This window comes from Episyrphus balteatus, chromosome 3, assembly GCF_945859705.1.
Source record: "Episyrphus balteatus chromosome 3, idEpiBalt1.1, whole genome shotgun sequence".
NCBI lineage: Eukaryota > Metazoa > Arthropoda > Insecta > Diptera > Syrphidae > Episyrphus > Episyrphus balteatus.
The window spans coordinates 9,153,393-9,174,917 of NC_079136.1; the positions used below are offsets into that span (position 1 = coordinate 9,153,393).

The following is a 21,525-nucleotide window of genomic DNA, read 5'->3' on the forward strand; positions in this document are numbered from 1 at the left end:
AGGTGTTTTGAGGTATTTTTCAATTTTCTCAGATTGAGAGTGTGTAACTTGTCGAGCACGTACATTTGTGTGATATATGAAATGAAAGGTAATATTATCAGCATGCGTATTAAAGTTAAATACAATTTATATGTGCTCTAGATCAAAAGATATAACGTTTTTAGAAAAAGAACATCTTTTTACCGTTATCTCAGGATTTTCAATATGAAATTAATTGAAATTTTGGAAAATTATAGTTTATTCAATTACCTATCTACCGTATAAATTATATTCATCTATTTGTTAAAACAAAAAAGTTATACCTAATCAATTGACTCTTCCTGTCGCTTTTTCGTTTCATCTTGTTTCAAATCACTACTATGCTAAAGAAGTTTTCACTTCAAAAATACTTGAATACTAGAAACCATGTTCGGAGATTAAGAAGAACCAAGCCTCATGAGCTTATGGTCTAAAAAAACATGGGAAAGTATTAAAAGTTTAAACTTCCCCCAAAGTGATTTTACAAAGTTAAGAAAGAAAAATCTGATGTCGATCTCTCAAGATTGGTCCTGATAAAGAGGTGGTTTTAGTGGTTAAGAGTCCCACACTACTTGGTGTCGAATACTGCCAAGTGTCTTTTGAAGATTTCCTCCCGTCAAAAAAAAAAAAAAAAATTATTATTATCATTTTAAATCCTATCTGCTTAAATCAACTACATTTCTAATTAAAATTTCAAATTTTCGTGAAGTCCATGTGAAAAACTTGATACATCAATGAAGTTTTAAACGGATGGATAAAGGATTCAATATGTTACAAATATTTTTGGTGAAAGGGTGTTTCTTTTAAGGCCATAAATGTTTTAAATTTTTAACTTGATGAAAAAGTTTCGTTAGTTATGACTTATGATAGTTTAGTATCTACAACATTACTCGTATCAAGAGAGAGTGTTCGATTGAAAGGGTGTTTTATTGTGAAGGAAGCATAATATAAATAATTATGTACTGTCCTACATCAGTATAAAAAAAAACTATATCCGATTGAAACCTAGAAATAAGGTTACATACTATTTTAGTATATAGAACCTGTGTAGGCCATACAATTTTTTTGATATAAAGGTTGTTTTTAACAAGGGTAATGTAGAGATATTGAACGATAATTTTATTCGTGTATATATTTTTTTTTTTCTTTCACTTCCACTTTCATACAGAATTTATTCCCGGTTTGGAAAAAATAAAACACCTTCTTATGCAAAATTATTTTGTAAAGTTTCTTTATTCTTGGTTTCTATTTCTATCCAAATGTATCGTTATTACCAAATTTCCTTAGGGTACCCCATTAATTTTTTTTTTTGGCACATTTCCACTTATATTTTTAAGACTCTGCTGTTGATCCTTGATTCTTATTCCAAAAGAAAACTTTTTGTCAAGTTTCATGAGGGTAACAATATTTTTTAAATGGCTTATGCTATTATGAGTTTTTTTTCGCTATTTTCATCAAAATACGTTTCAATTTTAACCCTCTACTGCATAAATTAATATTAGCGGACGAAAAAATTTAAAAATGCTTTACATGGGTTCATTGGGTTGTTTCAAAACGGTTTTCATTAAAAAAATTTGTTAAAATTAATTTGTTTAAAAAATTTGTTTATAAGCCAAATTTGGCTTCGCATGCATTAAGGGGTAAGAAATTTTACTAATTTAATTTATTCAGATTATGAAAAGAATACAATTAAAAATATCAAAATATAAATATTTATCATTTAAAAACAAAATAAAGTAAAATAAATACATTGCATTACAAAAGGTTAAGAATTAATTCAAATTTTGCTCATTTTAAGACAATGAACCGAGAAAAGCAATTTGTTTTTGTTCGTTATATATATTTTTTCTTGTTCAAATTCTTTCCACTGTCGAAGTAAGTCTTGCTCAAACATTTTCACCCACTCCCAGATCTTACAAAAGCTAAAAAGTAATAAAATGATTGAAAAATATTATAGGTGAGCCCCCCTCCCCCTAAAATTTTTGTGGTTACGCCGCTGGAAATGGGGTTAACATGAGAAAAATGTCTCTAAAAGCGAAGGGGCTCCATTTCTGAAGTAAAACATAGCTTCCAAGCAAAATAACAATGTAAAAAAATAAAATTTTCCAACAAAAAATTTAACAAATTGTGTAGATTGATAACCCCTTAATGCATACGAAGCCAAATATGGCTTCCGTACCTTTTGCCCTCCCAAGACCAGGCCAATAATTTTTTTTCAATAAAAATTGGTGCATAGCATACACAATTAGACAATCGATCAGAAATAAATTTTTAATTCCACTTTACTTTCCAAACAAACGCAGTAATTACCACTTAAAGTATGAATATATTCTACACTTTCGTTTTCAATGTACACGACTGATCGACTCACCTGTGATCATAAAATACACCTTTATTTTGGGTCGGACACACGAAAAAAACTATCTCTATGGGTTTTCAGAAACACAAAGAAGAGGATTGTATTTAATCTTTACCATTTTTTTGTAACAGAGAAGAGAAAAATGCGTACAAACAGACAAAACCATATTTGGCTTCGTATGCAGTAGAGGGTTAAATTACAATTTCAGAACCTATACTATAGCGTCTTATTCATGAAATTGAGCACAAAATAAGTATTATATTCTTCCGTTGTAAAATGTTGGTCGAAAAGGTAGGCAATAGGTTGAATTTCTTTACCCACTCCAAACATGTAACTAAACTCAAATGCTCAAATCATTATCCGATTGATTTAATTTTATAGATATTTGACAAGAGTTGCGTACTCTTAAGTTCAAGTTCTTTAAAGAAACATTTCAAATTGTAGATATGCAATTTAAAGGAAAATTTATTTCAATTCAAAGTATTTCAAGGCGTTTTGGAATTCATCTTAACGTTTCTACTTTTTCAACTTAAATCCGACTTTAACTTTGTTTTCTCATTGAGATAAAACAAAAAAATGTGTTATCTGAAGTTAACTTTCGATATTACAAGTTTCTTCTTCCCTTAAAGGTAAGTTATTTGTTTGTTACAAGAAAGTGATTTCTTGAATATATGCACAACAAAGCTGTTACAGCATTCACAGCAAGTTTATGCGACATTGTGGTGAATTTTGTTTGATTTTTCATTACATTCATTGAATAGAAGACAAAGTTTTTCTCATGATTGTTCTATACAAAGTAGGTGTGTACCTTCTCTCGTTGGCTTCATTGTCGTTCTTGCAGGTGGGAAAGAAATAAGGAAAAACAAAAAAAAAAGATTCATCCCAAGACAACCTTCTATTGTTTTTAAATCATAAAACTAAAGATAAAAATCCATATTCAAGGACTTTTTTACCAAAAAGAATTTTTTTTTTTGTTTAAGTGCCTAGGAAGATGCAGACATACTCATTAGGGTGGGTCAAAATACATTTTTTTGGATTTTCAAAAAGGCTCAGCGATTAAAAGGTGCTAAATGGTTCGGTTAGCTTATAAGTAAAATTTCATTTCATTATTTTAACTTTAAGTGCCTCCGGATTGTGGGTTAATTTTTGAAAAAGCTGATTTTTGCCTAGAAACCACACATGCTTTGCTTAATTGATTATTATCTCATTTCTTATAAAATCTAATTCAAGAGCATGTGCCAAAAAGCTTAAGCGTGTAGGTTGGGTCCGGACAAGAAAAAATCGTATTGGAGGGGATTAATATTCGCCCCCGTTTAGTCATTTTCTAAAAAAAAATGATTTAATTAGGAAAAAATATTATTAAAAATCAACGGTTATACCTACAACAACATGCTATACCTTTTTGTTGAGCCCAAAATCTCTTTTTTATTTTGCTTTCAAATAAAGCTGTTTTATAAAACAGTTTTTGAAAAATTAATTAATTTTCAAAATCAAAATTTTGAAAAAAAATTTTATTAAATTTGCGAACTAATTTTTTTTTTGTTTTAATTTTATGTGATTAAGTACTATTTAAGTTTTCAAAATTCAATGCTCTTATTTGTTTTTAGGCAAAAACAGAAAACCGGATGCAAAAATGTTTTGTCGTTTTTGAGAAATTAAAAAAAAAACCAAAACTACATTTTTCTAAGACTTGTTAATTAATTTATGAAACATTATATCTTTCTTTTATTATTTTTAAGGGGATACCACGCCTCCAAGGTAGAAAATCGTAAGTTTGAATATGTTTCCTTTGAATTAACTACAATTCTACCAAGTTTCAAGATTCTAGGGTATTCAGAAGTATACTTTTTAATAATTGATATTAATTCTGCCAAAATGGGCGGTTACCACGCCCCTTGAATGTAAAATTTCAATTTTTTGATTTTTTTCCTTGTATGTACTTTAAGATCCATGACCATAACAAGTTTCTATGAAAACTAGAAGTTTGCCATAATTGTTATCATATGTTAGTTAGTGTGTTAGTGAGTAAATCAGCTACTCTTTTTGCGATTTTTCAAGGCCTTTTACTCAGAAACTATTAATCCTACGTAGCTGAAAGTTTTTGAGGAGCTTGATTTGGACTATGTTAACAAATAAAACGAGTGCGAAATGTTTGACATTATTGAAACAAAAGTTAGAATGGTTCGAAAAAGGCCTGAGTTTTTTCCTAAGGTTTTAGGACCAAAGTTCATAGAGAACTTGGCTGGGCAACCGGAGGCAGAAGATAAAGTCTGATTATAACCAAACTTTATACTTGTTCTATTCACAGTTTGGCACCTTTTCATCACTGTGCCCGTAAAAAAATCAGCAAAAAAAATTTCTCCATACATTTGTGACCCAGCCTAATACTCATAGTACGGAGTACTCATACTTTTAAACTTTGTTTAAGTTTTCTTCCCGGTCTGTCTTACGATACGATGTAGCTTCATTCATCAGTTCAACGATTCATTGTTTTGTGTCAATGCTCCAACTTTGAACTTGTTTCATTCTCACAATCATTGAGAAATATTTTTCCAATAAAAAAATAAAAAAGAAGAAGACTTAAAAATTAATCTTAACCACATTTCGATAATTATTGTTTTTCGTCTTGATGTGCTAATTTTATTTCGATTTCAATTTATTAAACAGAAATATGTTCTCGTTATAAAAGAACAACTTTAGGTCAAGTTTTGAACATACAGCATCTTTTCTAACGCAATGTATAAAGTTTAGGGTACAAAGTACTGATTACTCCTTAGCATGGTAAAAAGTGGTAAAAGTAGGTACATATAATATCTTTAAGACCTTGCCTGTGTGTCATTTGAAAGTTATCAAGTTGTTTAAATGTTCCGGGTTAGGGTTTGGTACACATCGAGGAAACTTGAAATTTTTTTCAAAAAAAAATAAAGGTAAACCTGGTGTTTAGTTTTGTTTACAAAAAGAAACAACGGAAAATTTTAATTGTTTATAAAGAAATTAATAATAATTAATTTAATTTACCACATGAACGTATGAAGTTTTTTTTGCATTAGCACTTATGATTAATTCTGAAGCCGGCAGAAATGATTCATTTCGTTCAAGTAGACCTGCTCACAAGAAACAGAATCTAAATTACAAATTGTTGCAAAAATCATTTAACTTCATTTAGTCTTTCATTGGATTGTATTATGCTCGTTTATTCTATAAAATGTAGTATTGATTTAGTAACATAGGTCAAGCATAATGGTACAATTATTAGAACAAGTTTCAATCTGTCACTGAGAATGAGTAATTATGTGTAGCAATTCCAACGGACATTGGCTATTGAACAAGGTCAGGATTAGTGACGTAGATAAAAATATATACAGGGTGTTCCAAAAGAAATGGATCAAACGAAATATGCTGATAGGACAACTTTAGAGCTCTCAGAATTTGGTAACTTGTTCATCCCAAATCCTTACGGTTTTCGATTTAATGCAATTCTTGTGAAATTTCGAAAAATCCCTACTTTGCAACAGTATTATTTTAAAAAGTTGCCCTGTTATTGTAGTTGTCAAAAAAAGTTTCCAAAGATGTAGTTAGATCGCAAAATATTACAATTTGAATTCAACAAAACAGGGTTTTTCAGAACAAAAAACAACCAAAAATAAACACATTTTCTCGAACTGTTATTTGTTTATTTTTCTTTGAACAAAATCCTCTATATTTGTTTGTATTTTTTCTCTGAAAACCCCTGTTTTTGTTGAATTCAAATTGTAATATTTTGCGATCTAACTGCATCTTTGGAAACTTTTATACTTTTTTTACAGTTACAATAACAGCGGCTGAGCGACGTCGCTCAGCTCTGTTCTATTTTTTTTTTTTTTCACCTGAGTGGCGAACTACATTATATTTTTATTTAACACGAACATTAGGCTGGGTCCAAAATGTATGAAACAATTTTTTTTTTTGAATTTCAAATCCTAATAGCGCGGAAAATTGGCGAATGGTGATGACTTAGAAGGGTTTAAAAAATAATCAAAATTAGTTAATATCTTCTGCCTCCAATTTGACCTTGAAACTTGAAAAAAAAATTAAAAAAACTGTATTTTTAGAAAAAAATTTGACCACCTTAACGCCTTCTTTTTGTTGATAAAAAAGCTTTAGACAACTCTTTTGTGAGGTAAATATTAAGTAGAAAAAAAAATTGTTCAAATTAGGTAAGGGATTCCAGACTTCTGGCGTTTTGAAATTTGTCGAAATAATGCAAAATTCCTATTTTTACGATATTTTTTCATTTTTACGGACCATTATGGGAAATTATTATTTTTACCAAATAAGAGGTAAAAGTGAAGTTGACTCCATCAGAGAAAGTCATGAACTCGCTGAAGATTTAAAAATCTGGCAGTCAAGCTGGCTTTGACTATTTATTATTGTCCTCGCCACACAGTGGGGAATTTGGTGCTTTATGGCGTCAAAAATCATTTGCAAGGCCATTTCTTGACGAAAAGTCATGAAATTTGGTACACTGAAGCATATTAGTATGAGAATTACGAAAAATCTTACAACTTTTATTTTTTCAAAATGGCGGTTCCGAAATGGCGGACAAAATAAGTGTTAATAGAATTTTCTTTTTCAAAACTGAACATAACCTAGAAATTTTACTAAATGAATATAAACGTCTATTTTGATTTATGTAGAACTTTTCATATTTAATAAAGTATTTTTTTTTTAACTAAAACAAAGACCACAGAGTACCATGATTGTAGTAAAACACAATTTAGACCTTTTTTATGGTATTTCTTGGATTTTTTGTTTAAATTTGCACTTTTTTTATTTCTCACCTATTTATTTTCATAAAAACATAGTTGGCAATAATGTAACACCAATAAAATCAATTTTTTATGAAGATGAATAGAAAAGAAGTAAAAAAAAGTGCAAATTTAAACAAAAAATCCAAGAAATAGCATAAAAAAAGGTCTAAATTGTGTTTTACTACTATGGTACTCTGTGGTATTTGTTTTATTTAAAAAAAAATTTTTTTTTTTTCATTAAATATGAACAATAATAAACAGTCAAAGCCAGCTTGACTGCCAGATTTTTAAATCTTCAGCGAGTTCATGACTTTCTCTGATGGAGTCAAGTTCACTTTTACCTCTTATTTGGTAAAAATAATAATTTACCGTAATGGTCCGTAAAAATGGAAAAATATCGTAAAAATAGGAATTTTGCATTATTTCGACAAATTTCAACACGCCAGAAGTCTGGAATCCCTTGCCCAATTTGAACAATTTTTATTTTCTACTTAATATTTACCTCACAAAAGAGTTGTCTAAAGCTTTTTTATTAAAAAAATAAGGCGTTAAGGTGGTCAAATTTTTTTTCTAAAAATACAGTTTTTTAATTTTTTTTCAAGTTTCAAGGTCAAATTGGAGGCAGAAGATATTAACTGATTTTGATTATTTTTAAACCCTTCTTAGTCATCACCATTCGCCACTTTTCCGCGCTATTAGGATTTGAAATTCGAAAAAGTGGATTTTTGACCCATCCTAACGAACATTTGTATACGGTGGAAATTATGGTTTCTTTTGAAGAAAAATGTTAAAAAATATTAATTTTTTTCATTAAAATAAAAAAAAAATAATAGGTAAGTCCCCGACAGGAATCGAACCTAGTACCTACTCGAATTTCTAATTGGATGGACCAATTCTCTTCAAACTTGGTATGTAGCAGTGTTTGGAGATTGTGCAGATGATTCTATGGAATAAATTTTTTTAGAACCTTATCTAACGATATACCTGTGATGCACCAATCTTAGAAAAGTATAATTTTCTCAAAAACTCTTGTAACGATTAAAATAAAAAAAAATTAAGTGTGGGTTTTTGGACAAGACCTATCTTTTAACAAAAAAAAAAAGATTTTTTCGAAAGTCATTATTAACGGTACCTGTCATAGAATCGTCGCTCAGGATTGCCGCTCAGCCGCTCAGGATGTGGCCGTAGCCTTACAGTGGTTTTGGAATTTAAAAAAAACTCAATTTGTGTTTTTTTTCATTTTTTAATTATTCTTTCTGTGTACTAAAATATACATATTTAATATTTGCAGGGGTCCAATAATAGTACGGGAGGGGGATAGTACGGCTAGCCAACAATGCAAAACGCGAAAAGAACCATCAAATGTATCTGTTTCTGGTGATTCAAGTCATTGAGATAGGTTTGAATCTAAAACAGGGCACACAATATCTGTTTGCTTCGTTATTTTATTTCTTATAACATATGTATTTCTTCCCCACAAATTCTAAATAATTAACTATATCTTCTTTTCATCACTTTCTTAATGAATTGAAAAGAATCCAATACAAAACTAATCAAAATACCAAAGTCGCGTGTCGCTCAGATAAAACAGATAATGACACAGTTTTAAAAACAAGTTTTTTTTTTTGCAATAGTCACAATTCAAAAGTTATTTTATCATTAAGCAAGGTCAGGTTTAAATAGCTACCGTGAATTGTTACCATTCGTTTTTTTTTTATTTTATGAAGTAGTAAGTTAGTTGAACCTCATTTGACTCACAAATTGAGGAATTTACCAATACACTTGTTCTTCTTTTCTCTTAAACCTGGTTCTTAGTTACAAATGATAATTATTGATAAATAATAATTCTATTTCGATCATTCAAACTCGATTAGTGGACAAAAACAAGATTGGAATTCACTCAAGTTAGGTTTTATTTTTGGAATCATTTGAATGCTTGCCATTGACAATGTAGAATCTTGTCTTCTATAGGGTAACTACTTTCGACGAGTAACCTATTTGGGTGAATATTCTTAAACATTTTAACACAAACCGTTATTATATTTTATATACTATTTTATTTAAAGCTTCTTTTTCAGGCTCTTGAGATTAATTTTATAAGTGTGATACTTTTTCTAATAAAACTAAGGTTTCAATGGAACTAGCTTTGACCAAAATCCATTTTTTGGTACCGAATTGGCAACTCCTGCTTGCAAAACCATTGGTATGGTAGATTTCGGTGATGGTTTGATTTCGAACTCTCCAACAAGATGAAACATCATAGCTTTAGCCTCCATCAATGCAAATCTATTAGCTGAAAATTATAGAAAAAAATATTGCTAACTATTCCTAATATGCATGATAGAAGAAGCTATTTACCAATACAATTCCTTGGTCCAACACCAAATGGCAAATAAGTAAACGGAGTAATATTTGTCTTATTTTCATCATTAAATCTCTCTGGATCGAATTTTAATGGATCCGGATAATATTTCTCATCCATATGGTAACCAACTATTGGAATCCAAATATGCTGGCCAGCTTTTATAGTTATATCTATTTCATCATCTTTATAATGAAAATCCTTATTACATTCTAAAAAAAACTATATGTTTCTATGTCTTCTAGTTTTTGGAAAAATTGAAAAATTATTTTATCAGATTTTTCTTTTTTCAAAATATTTTTTGTTTTTATTTGTTTTTAATTTTCAATTTTATCAAAAACTAGAAGACATAGAAACATATAGTTTTCACTGTTCGATAAGGAATTAATTAAGGCAGTTTTCTGTCTAAGTAATTTATTTACTAAAATTCACAGTCTGGACAAAAATAGTATAAAATGAGTTTTAATTTTGTTCCCCTATTTTTAACTTTGAAATCGATTATTTCAAAAACTATTGGTAATATTATATTGATTTAAAAATTAGAATCAAATGCACAATTTTGCCTTTTGGAAATGGTATCATTTATTACTGTAAGTGTTGCCGTTGTTTTTTAATATTTTTTTTTTTATTTTGATAATTTTTTTTTAGAAAAATGCCCCTCCCACCTAAACGGGGGGAGATAGACCCCCCTCCCAAAGAAAAAAATGTTTGTATTGAGCTCCTCTACAAAAACCCTTCACCAAATCCTGGCGCCCAACTTATCCTACTACGTGCCGAAACAAGGTTTTTGTTCTATACCTAAAAGTTCGAATTTCTGTATCTGGGTTGAAATCGAAAAATTTTTTTTTCTAAGCCAATTTTGAAGTGATTTTCATAAAAAATACCTCGATCAATTGGGAAATAGATATAGTTTTAGAATATATTTTTTAAATAGCATGTTGTTTTGAAAACATATACTTTAAATTGATGCCGAAGTTCGGCAAATGACAAAAAAAATTGAATTTTTGAACTTTGACATCTTATAAATTCTAAGTGGTTTAACCGAGTTACATGTTTTATACATTGTTAAAAAGGTATATTTATCTTCTATCAGAAACTGTAAAAAAATCGAAAATGGGTAAAAATATGTCGAAGCTAGAATTTTTTCAATGGGTGAAGGTCCAAAAAACCGTTTTTTGCCCGTAACTCCAGATTTTGGGGGTGTTAGGGGATTTTCAAATACCGTTTCGTATTCAGTGCGACTAGCTCTACAAAACCTGATAGGTCTCCGCCCGCGTATATTTTGAGTGTTACACCGTGTAATTATTGATAAATAATATTTCTATTTCGATCATTCAAACTCGATTAGGGGAAAAAACAAGATTGGAATTCACTCAAGTAAGGTTTTATTTTTTGAATCATTTGAATGCGTGCCATTGACAATGTAGAATCTTGTCTTCTATAGGGTAACTACTTTCGACGAGTAACACTATTTGGGTGAATATTCTTATAGGGTAAAAGCGGGTGAGATGGCATACCTTTTTTGTTTTCGTTATATTTTTCAAAGTAAACCACATTTCATATTTCTAACAATGCAAAAATGTTCTATATTCAATATCCAACGTATTGTTTGTATTACAGAATTTTGTATTTTAAGTTTATATTTTTAAATTAATATAGAAAAAAAGTTAAAAAAAAACCATCTCCCCCTATAGGGTGGGTGAGATGGCGCATAAGTTTGTTTTAGGTTTCTATTGCCAAATTCATTGCACAAATGATTGAACGATGTGAAGGAGTCAAGCACCAATGCATGCCATATAATAGATTGCAACTACTCGTCTTTTTTATAAAATTTGAACTTGGCTGAATCACTTAAAAAAATATTTTGAGGGTGATATGGCACATGCTAACATTATACTCAATTAAAAAATTCTTGTACGGAATGCGCCATTTCACCCGCAAAAAACTGCGCCATCTCACCTTTTTTCGCATATTTCCTATTCGCAAGCACCCATAAAAACCAAATAGCACTAGAGCTCAGATTTCACACGCAATGCATAACTTATACTCTCTTGTATGTATTGGTGTATCAAGGGCATCTAAGATACCAACGACTCACAAAATATCGGAACAAAAAACAAAGAGCGAAAAAAAAATTCGAAAAAAATCATCACATGATTTGCTTTGAAATTTTTTTCATTTTTTGTATCACAGATAAAGAAACGATTACTGGCTACTTCGATTTAAAATATTTAAAGAAAGCTAAAAATTTTTTTCATACATTTTTAGAGCAATAAATGAACAAGATATTTAAAGTGCGCCATCTCCCCCGCCGCGCCATCTCACCCGCTTTTACCCTACATTTTAACACAAACCGTTATTATATATTATTTTATTTAAAGCGCTTTTGTTTCAGGCTCTTGAGATTAATTTTATAAGTGTGTTATACTTTTTCTAATTAAACTAAGGTTTCAATGGAACTAGCTTTGACCAAAATCCATTTTTTGGTACCGAATTGGCAACTCCTGCTTGCAAAACCATCGGTATGGTAGATTTCGGTGATGGTTTGATTTCGAACTCTCCAACAAGATGAAACATCATAGCTTTAGCCTCCATCAATGCAAATCTATTAGCTGAAAATTATAGAAAAAATATTGCTAACTATTCCTAATATGCATGATAGAAGAAGCTATTTACCAATACAATTCCTTGGACCAACACCAAATGGCAAATAAGTAAACGGTGTAATATTTGTCTTATTTTCATCATTAAATCTCTCTGGATCGAATTTTAATGGATCTGGATAATATTTCTCATCCATATGGTAACCAACTATTGGAATCCAAATATGCTGGCCAGCTTTTATAGTTATATCTATTTCGTCATCTTTATAATGAAAATCCCTATTGCACTCTCGATCGGTAACAACAGCTGGAGGCCATCGTCTTAAAGTCTCCGAAACAACCATATCCATGTATTTCATTCCTTGGAGAATTTCATAAGTCAATGGTTTTCCATTTAAATTGTCTTTAACTTCTATAATTTCTTGACGAAGTTTTTCTTGAACATCAGGATTAACCATGAGTTCATGGGAAACAAATGCCATTAATACTGCAGTAGGCTCAAATCCAGCAAAGAAAAATACGAAAAATTGTGCCACAATCTCATCATCGGACCATTCCTTGGGTACTACTGATTTTTCGTCGGGTTTCTTGTCAATAGACATACCTTTAACTTCCATCATCATATTAATCAAATCAGGTCGCATTATTTTGTGCTCTTGACGGTATTTCATTGTGTCCATTACAAGTCTTGTAAAATAATCCATGTCTTTTTGATCAAACAGAGTAACTTTAAAAGCCTTTCAATAAAACACGAAAACAAATTACTACCTCTTGTACAACCTCTTTTCATTACTTACCCTCATAACAGATTTAAAATTTGTAAACAACAGAAACTTTAATGTCTGCCAGGTACTAAATTTCGTAACTTTCTTCCCCATTGTGTAAAACTCATTATCTTCATTTGTAAATGAGTTAATTTTTAGACCAAAAACTGCTGAAGCAATAACGTCATTGGTAAACCGTGTAAAATAGTCCTTGATATTGAAATCGATCTCAGTTTGCCCATCTTTCTTCAAAAACTTCATCGATTCATCGGCAACTTCATTAATCAGGACAAACATTTGACGCATTTTACTGCCTGTAAATACTGGACTTAGTGTGGAACGCATATTTTTCCATTTCTCATTTTGCATGTTGTTTAAAGCATTGCCAAAAAGTCCACCATCTTTGTCCGTGAATATTGTACGATGATTGACAAAGTGATCGAAGTCTTTAATAGTAATTCGTTTCAATAAAGCTGGATCACGGATAATAATTGCAGGAATACGTTGGTCGAATAGTCCAGATAAACTGAAATAAAAATACATAATTGGATAGTTGTTGATAATTTCCCTTAAGACTAAGATGTAAATAAAACTTAATTTTTACAAGGGACATGTTTATAACTTACAATATCGTCTTTTTGAGAGACAATACACAGTTACAGAATAAAACCAATGATGCAAATTGAATGATTCAAATTTTATTTCAAAGCTAAATAAACTACTAAATTGTGATACAGCTGCAGTTTAAAACGTTGCATATATTTAGGATATGGTGGACCCAGCAAAACAAATGAAATACACGACGGAACTTTTTAGAGATTCAGTAAACGTTTGGTTTATCTTGAAAAAGAAAAACCGTGGAATAGTGTTAGTGTGTATGCTCTCCAAGTTGGAGGGGAGCAGGTAGGAAAAAATAGTTATTAGCTAGATTTTTCTCAACCTAAAACCTTCGTTTTCCTACTGAATTTCTTCAAATAAAAATTCGATAAAAAATTTACATTGCATAGCTGGAAAAAGGAAATGGCTAGAGAAATCTCGAATTTTGTTTAAACGAGTTCTCCATGTTAGAATTGTTTGAACGTTATATTTTAGACGTCACAACCAAAGTTGCACAAGGGATTGTCTTGTAGAAGTAAAGGATCAGCAATTGAACTGAGATGACAAGGATTTTATGAAGGTTTTCGGTCATCAACTTGTTCATCATTGATGAAATAACAGACATACCACATGCCGAGTCGTAGAGCCCAGAAACAGTTGGTTGGTTGTGTTGAAGATTCTACATAAGCTTTTAAGGTTTTGTAAAAAGTGCTTCTCAAATAATACTGATAAAAAATCACTCCTCTGGAAAAAGAACCGAGGAAAATAAAACCTTTCTTTAAAAGAGTTCTGTTCTGAATACTGATCTTGTTTTAATCAGCTTTTTCTGGAGTGTTGGTCGAGTTCTTACCTTCTATCGAATCCAATAAGCTTATCTTAGCCTCGACAAAAAAGCATCACAACCAACCTTCTTTGAAATGCGCAATATCTTTGAGATGATAGCTCATACAAAAACTAAAATGACTTTTCGTAAGCTATTTCAGAATAAAATGATTTTTTCGACCTGTCTTTGAAATACAGGTACCTACTTTCAATCAACGGTTTCGTTAAAAAAAAAGGAATGCATTTATTCAAATTTTGTTTTAATATTTATTAAACAAAGTAGAGTTTATTTAATTAAACTATAGTACCACCAGAAATAGCACCAAAGAGGGCTATAATCTTAGTTTGGCTAAAGCCAGTTCAATTTCATCCTTCAAAAGAGTCGGTTGGAGCGAAATTGGCAAAGTTATCAGTATTTTCATACTTCTCCGTTCTCCCTTTTAAACGCTTTAAAACAGGTTTTCAAAACTTAAAAGTTTTTTCCCCACAACTCACGTTTTTAAAGTCGATGATCCTCTAACTTCAAAACAACTGTATCGAGCATAATTACGAGGTAATTTTTTTTTTTTTGAAACTGTAAGTAATTTTTATTGGGTTTGGGTACGATTGACCGCATTTTAAAATCTTGTTCTTAAAACCTCGCATCTTAAAATCTCGCATTATGAAATCTTTTTTATCGAAATCTCGCAATTTCAAAATCTCGTTTACCAAAATCTCGCAACATTAAAATCTCGCAAACTAAAATCTCGAAATTTATAATCTCGCATTGAAATAAAATATTTATTAATTCGCGAGCGCGAATTAATAAATATTTTATTTCAATGCGAGATTATAAACCTACGATATTGCTAGCTTAGGAAAGCCCAGAACATCCTTCTTCTGTTTTTTTTTGTTTTGTTTTGAAGAGATAAATAGAAAAGGAAAAGGTTTGTTAACTGTCAGGCGCCTATGCCAGTTTTTTAAAGTGTTCAGGGTCAACTGTTTAATGTTGGAGTCAAAAGGACTTAATGCATGTGAACTTGTCGTATTCGACCTTCTCTTTTCATTTAATCTGTTGCTTATACATTTTGCTGCCAAAAAAGCAATTTAAATTGAAGATACTTTACGCTCTAAACTAATTCTTCTTATGCGAGATTTTAATATAGCAAGAATTAAATGAACTTGCGAGATTTTTTCTAAAATGCGAGATTTTAATATGCAGGATTTTGAAAATGCGAGATTTTGTTATGTGAGATGTTAAAAATGCGAAATTTTGCTTTGCGTGATTTTTTCAAAAATGCGAGATTTTGTTATAAGAGATTTTAGTTTGCTATCAATCGTACCGATCCCATTTTTATTTAACACATGGATTTTTTCGCTAAAAATAGACTTTTTCTCCCAAAGTGTTTCATAGAAGTGAAAAAATGAAATTTCATAAAACCCTACCAACGTTACCTGGGGAAAACTATTATTAAACGGGTTGGGTTCGATATCCCGCTTTTTATATTCCCGTTTTTTAAAATCCCGCTTTTAAAATCCCGTTTTTCAAAAAGTTTTTTATTGAACAAAATTAGGGAAAATTTGACATTTTCACGGAATTTTGTTAGTGGTACAAAAAAAAATAAAATCCGTTTTTATAAATAATAAAATACCGTTTTAAATGATCTTTTACAAAAAACAAAGTATGCCATTTTATTTCTAGTATAAAAAGGAATTTTTAGAAAAAAATTTTCGAAAATCGTTAGAGCCGTTTTTTAAAAAAATAATTTTTTATATATAAAAATTTTCTAACATTTTTCAAAAAAAAGTTGATATGCAATTTTGAATAAATAATTAATTTACACATTAAAACAAAATTTCAAATTTTTTCACCAACTCGTTTCCAAAAAATTGATTTTTCAAAAAAAAATTTTGAAATATTTTTTAAAAATTTAAAAATGTGGTTTTTGAAAAATTTTAAATTTTTTTAAATAATGATTGATTAAACGTTTCTGTATTAAAAATTTGGTCGAAATCTGTTATGTCGTTTATGAGAAATTCATAAATCAAAAAAACCGTTCTATGGCAGGTACCGTTGATAACGGTACAAAAAATATTTTTTTTATTGTCAAAGAAGGCTCTTATCTGTAACAGTAAGCAGAAAAATTTTAATCAAAATCGTTAGAGCCGTTTTTGAAATAAATCAACTTTTCTGTTTCCGTTATATGACAGGTTTAGTTTTGGTCCTAAAAAAAAAACTTCAATTTCTCATCTAGGGAATCACTGAAAACTGTTAACTACCAAGTTTAAAGAAAATCCCTTCAGTAGTTTAGGATGTAGCTCGAGGTTCTTACAGACAGACAGACGGACAGACAGACAGACAGACAGACAGACAGACAGACAGACAGACAGACAGACAGACAGACAGACAGACAGACAGACAGACAGACAGACAGACAGACAGACAGACAGACAGACAGACAGACAGAATTGCCGGACCCACTTTTTTGGCGTTCTCCATCATCGTAATGTCATGTAAAATTGTTATCTCGAGTTCGATTTTTTTTACGAATCCTAAACTTGCCCTATAGTACCTATATCGCAAGTAAAAATGAGAGATTTTTCTAAACGCATTTAATTAAAACCTTAACAAAAAATATAATATATACAAAAAATAAGAAAAAGTAAGGAATGTTTAATTAACAAACTAATATTTACTTTAAACTTTTAAAGGAACAATGAAATCGTGATAATCCCATAGATTAATAATAACTTAAAATGATCACAACACCTAAAATTAAGTACACACTACATAATCAAAAGAAATTTCATTTAAATATATTTCAACTTATATTTGGATGCATTTCAACAATTTTTGACGGGATTTTGACGGGATTTTAAAATTCGGGATTTTAGAAAACGGGATTTAAAAAAGCGGTATTTTAGTAAACGGGATTTTGAAACTTTTTTTTCGGGATTTTCGAAAAACGGGATTTTAAAAAGCGGGATTACGATACGCTGCCTTATTAAACAAATGGATTTTGATTTCTTAATTTCGGATGATCCAATAAAAAGCTATGAGACATACCGCAAATATTCGAGACATCTCCGAATAATTGCTGCAAATGCCGTATTTTTTTTTTTTTTGAATATTTCTATTTAAAGATTTTCTATAATATTCTTCAAATGTCAGAATTTATTGAACCATTATTTTAAATAAATATATTTTAACTGTGTTGTCACAAACAAAAAACTCAAGAAAACATGCTTCTTTGATACGAATAAACATTACTAAAATTATGCTTTTATTTCAACGATACTCATTTCGTATAACGTTACAAGAAACAAATGATTATTTGAGTGTATCAAAAAGTTTTATTGTATCTATATATTTTTTTATAATAAAAAATACCCGTTTCTATGCTTCCAAAAATTCATTGGAAAATTTCTTTAAAAATGTAAAAAAAAAATATGCTAAAATCAATAAAAATTTTGTAGAATTTAATTCTCAAGTGGAATTAATTTCATTACAAATCCACCCTTCGGTTCAAGATTGAAACCTGAAGGAACTAATACAGTTGGTATTACAGTCTCTGCTGATGGTTCGAGACGGAATTCACTCAAAAGATAGAATATTATAGCTTTAGCTTCCAGCAATGCAAATCTATTTCCTATAAATAAATACAAAAATAAATACTAAATTTTTCAATAATAAATCATATCAATCTATACCTATGCAGTTTCTAGGTCCAACTCCAAAAGGTAGATAAGTAAAAGGTGTAATATTAGCTTTATTTTCTTCACTAAATCTCTCCGGATCGAATTTCAATGGATTAGGATAGTATTTCTCATCCAAATGATAACCAACTATTGGAATCCAAATTGTTTCACCAGCTTTAATAGTTATATCAACATCATTGTCCTTGTACGAGAAATCTTTATTACACTGCCGATCAGCAACAACTGCTGGTGGCCATCTTCGAAGTGTTTCAGATATCACCATATCCATATACTTCATCCCGTTTAAAGCTTCATAAGTTAAAGGTTTTCCATCAAGTGCTTCTTTCACATCAAAGATTTCTTGACGAAGTTTATCTTGACAATCGACATTTTGCATAAGTTCATTGGCAGCAAAAGCAATCATAACTGCAGTTGTTTCAAAACCAGCAAAGAAGAATAAGAAAAATTGAGCAACAATTTCGTCATCAGTCCATTTTTTATCAGTTGTTGGTTTTTGATTCTCTTCCTTGTTAATGAAGATTCCTTTAGCTTCCATCATCATATTGACCATATCTGGTCGCATGATTTTGTTTTCTTCACGATATTTCATGGCGTCTAATACAAGACGTAAGAAATATTCAGTATCCTTTCTACTGAACAGTTCCACTTTGAATAACTAAAAATGTAAAGGAATTAAAAACTATTGAACATGAAAAACTTTCAAAACTTACTCTCATAATATACTTAAAGTTGAAAAACAAAAAGAATTTCAAATTCTGTAAAGCTGTAAATTTGGTAACTCTTTTTCCCATCTGATAAAACTCATTCTTTTCGTCCTTGAACGAATTAACCTTCAAACCGAATACCGCCGAAGCAATTGTATCATTTGTAAATTGAGTGAAATAGTTTTTTATATTCAAATCGATTTCTTTTTGTGATTTTGATTTGTTTTTTAAAAAATCCATAGATTCTTGAGCAACTTCATTAATTAGAACAAACATTTGACGCATTTTACTGCCAGTAAAAACTGGACTTAAAGTGGAACGCATATCCTTCCATTTGTCATTTCGCATAACAAACAAAGAATTACCAAAAAGACCACCATCTCTGTCATCGAAAACAGTTCGATGATTGATAAAGTGATCGAAATCTTTAACGGCAATTTGTTTAATCAAGGCTGGATCACGAATTCCATAGATTGGGGTACGCTGATCGAATAATCCGAATACACTGAAATGAAAAATTTAGTTTTTTTTTTTTTGTATAATTTTGAATGTAATTCGTGATGTTTAGTGAATGCCAACAAGTTTTAATTAAAGATTTTTTTAATGGTTGTTGACAATTGCTGATTGAAACCGTTAATTAATTTATGACAAATAGTTCATTTAGTGGGCGTGTCTGCTCTTACAACTTTGTAATTTGTGAAAAATCTTAAATACTGTCTGATAGACAATAACAAATTTACGCTCATTCTTAAAAAAAAAAAAAAAATAATCTCCCAAGAAATAAATCTCTTTATCTCATTTAATTACTGTTTTTTTTGGATTCATTTGCATCCCAATATCAACAAAACATTTATACAAACGTTTCTACTTCCATGTTAGACATTATAATTATTGATACAATCATTATTTTAATTTAATAAAGAAAAAAAAAAAAAGTTTCCGCATGCTGAAATAACAATAAAAGATTTGCATTTATTTAAAAAAAAAAAAATTTATTTCTCGATACAATAATACTTTGAATCTATGTTTTGTCGGACTATGACACGCTTATTTCTCTCTCTTGAAAAGCTTTTTTTCGCCATCATCAAAGTCATTTTTGCCATTTATTTTAATAATAAATATGATTCCCTCTCATGTTAGTTAAGCAAACAAAATAATTTTGCACTTTAGTTATGATGAAAATAGAATACAAGTTATTTGAACTTGACCCCTCTGCATCTACTTTTGCTGTAGAATTAAACTATAGTTGATCAATAAATTAAATGACGCCAGAACGCAAAAAAGCTGTCTTTTTATTATTTTATTTAATTTTGGTTTGACGATTCAGTCGATGCGTTATCTCCAAAATAGTATTAAATATATGTATTACTATAAATTGTTAGGCTAATAATGGAATTAATGTTAACAAAAAATAATGAACTCAAACTCCAGTTTGTATTCAAATATTCGTTCTTGTTGATTCTCATGAATTTAAATGACCATTTTGACAAATTTGAACAACTGAATTTCGGGGATCCACTTGAATGCGCAAGTTTAACAATGATGAATTTTGAAGCATTTTTGACGTGCCTTTTATTTTTGAATGTGGTGAATTATTCGGCCAAATACCGAATATCAAAAAAATGGCCGAATAGACCGAATACCGAATAGTAGCCGAATATTAGCTGGATTTCTAATTTCGAGTTGGAGTCTTCATTATTTTGATCACATCAATACCCTGAGGATCATAAGTGAACAGTGAGCTGAATATTAATTAAAACTTCACCTATATTGATCATCAACTCTGAAAAGGTTTTTGAAAGCGTCTACAGGGAGTTTATTTGGCTTACTTTGTGGAAAATCCCGTTTTTAAAAAATTCCCGGAAAAATGTTTCAAAATCCCGTCTTCTAAAATACCGATTTTTTAAATCCCGTCTTCTGAAATCCCGCTTATTTAAAATTTCGATCAATCATAATCCCGCATTTCAAAATCCGGTAAAATTCCGAAAATCCTTTCTTTTCTTTTTAATATTATACATTCCTTACTTTTTCATATTTTTTTTTATATATTATATTTTTTGTTAAAGGTTCTAATTAAAAACGTTTAGAAAAATCTCTCATTTTTTAATTTGTTTTATTATTTTACTCTCCTGATTTTGCAATCAAAACTAGTTGTTTTATTTTTAAAAATCGCGCGATTTTTTAAAATACTAGTTTTGATTGCAAAATCGGGATAATAAAAAACAGGATTATGACAATCGGGATTATAAGAAAACGGGATTACAAAAACCGGGATTTTAAAAAGTGGGATTATAAAAAGTTGGATATCGAACCCAACCCAATAAAAATACCACACTAAGGAAAATTGTCAGGCAAAATTAAAGTTCAAAGTGAAGTCACACAGAGATGCATATTGTCACCAATTATATATTTATTGGTGATAAGCCATGTACTGCTGGTAGCCTTGACAGAAAACGGAGCAATTCGATGTAGTCTGACATTTAAGCCAAAAATTCTAGATTACGTATGCTTTTTGGTATTTCGTTAATATTTTCTTAAAAGCCCACAGAAATGTGGCAATGAGTTTTATTCTAGGAGCAGTTTCTATGGAGGTACTGTACGAAAAGAAATATCAACAAACTTAAGAATAACAGGACATTTCCCCACATAGATTGTAGTCAGTTTTGACTCGAACAAAATATCCTTTGACATATTTAAAAAGTCTAAACGAATCTAATTTTGAATAACAAAATTGGAAAAATGCCTTTAAATATGCAATAATAAGTGATATTTTCTAATCCAATTTATATGAATCAAAGAACTCAATC

At 30.0% G+C, this 21,525-nt stretch overlaps 2 protein-coding genes across 2 annotated transcripts in view; both read right to left on the minus strand.

Moving 5' to 3' along the window:
• Positions 1–21,525, minus strand: part of LOC129916625 (fatty acyl-CoA reductase wat-like) — a 92,806-nt gene that overhangs the window by 68,831 nt on the left and 2,450 nt on the right. Inside the window, exons 2-3 of the mRNA XM_055996676.1 lie at positions 12,930–13,422; positions 12,206–12,869 (exon numbers count right to left, since the gene is read on the minus strand). Coding sequence (XP_055852651.1) covers positions 12,206–12,869; positions 12,930–13,422 — 1,157 coding nt within the window. The remainder of the gene's footprint in view (positions 1–12,205; positions 12,870–12,929; positions 13,423–21,525) is intronic.
• Positions 9,226–9,737, minus strand: LOC129916632 (probable cytochrome P450 9f2). The gene is made up of 2 exons (XM_055996684.1): positions 9,526–9,737; positions 9,226–9,460 (listed from the first exon to the last, which is right to left on the minus strand). Exons 1-2 carry the CDS (start codon positions 9,647–9,649, stop codon positions 9,291–9,293), a joined length of 294 nt encoding a protein of 97 aa, XP_055852659.1. The 5' UTR covers positions 9,650–9,737; the 3' UTR covers positions 9,226–9,290.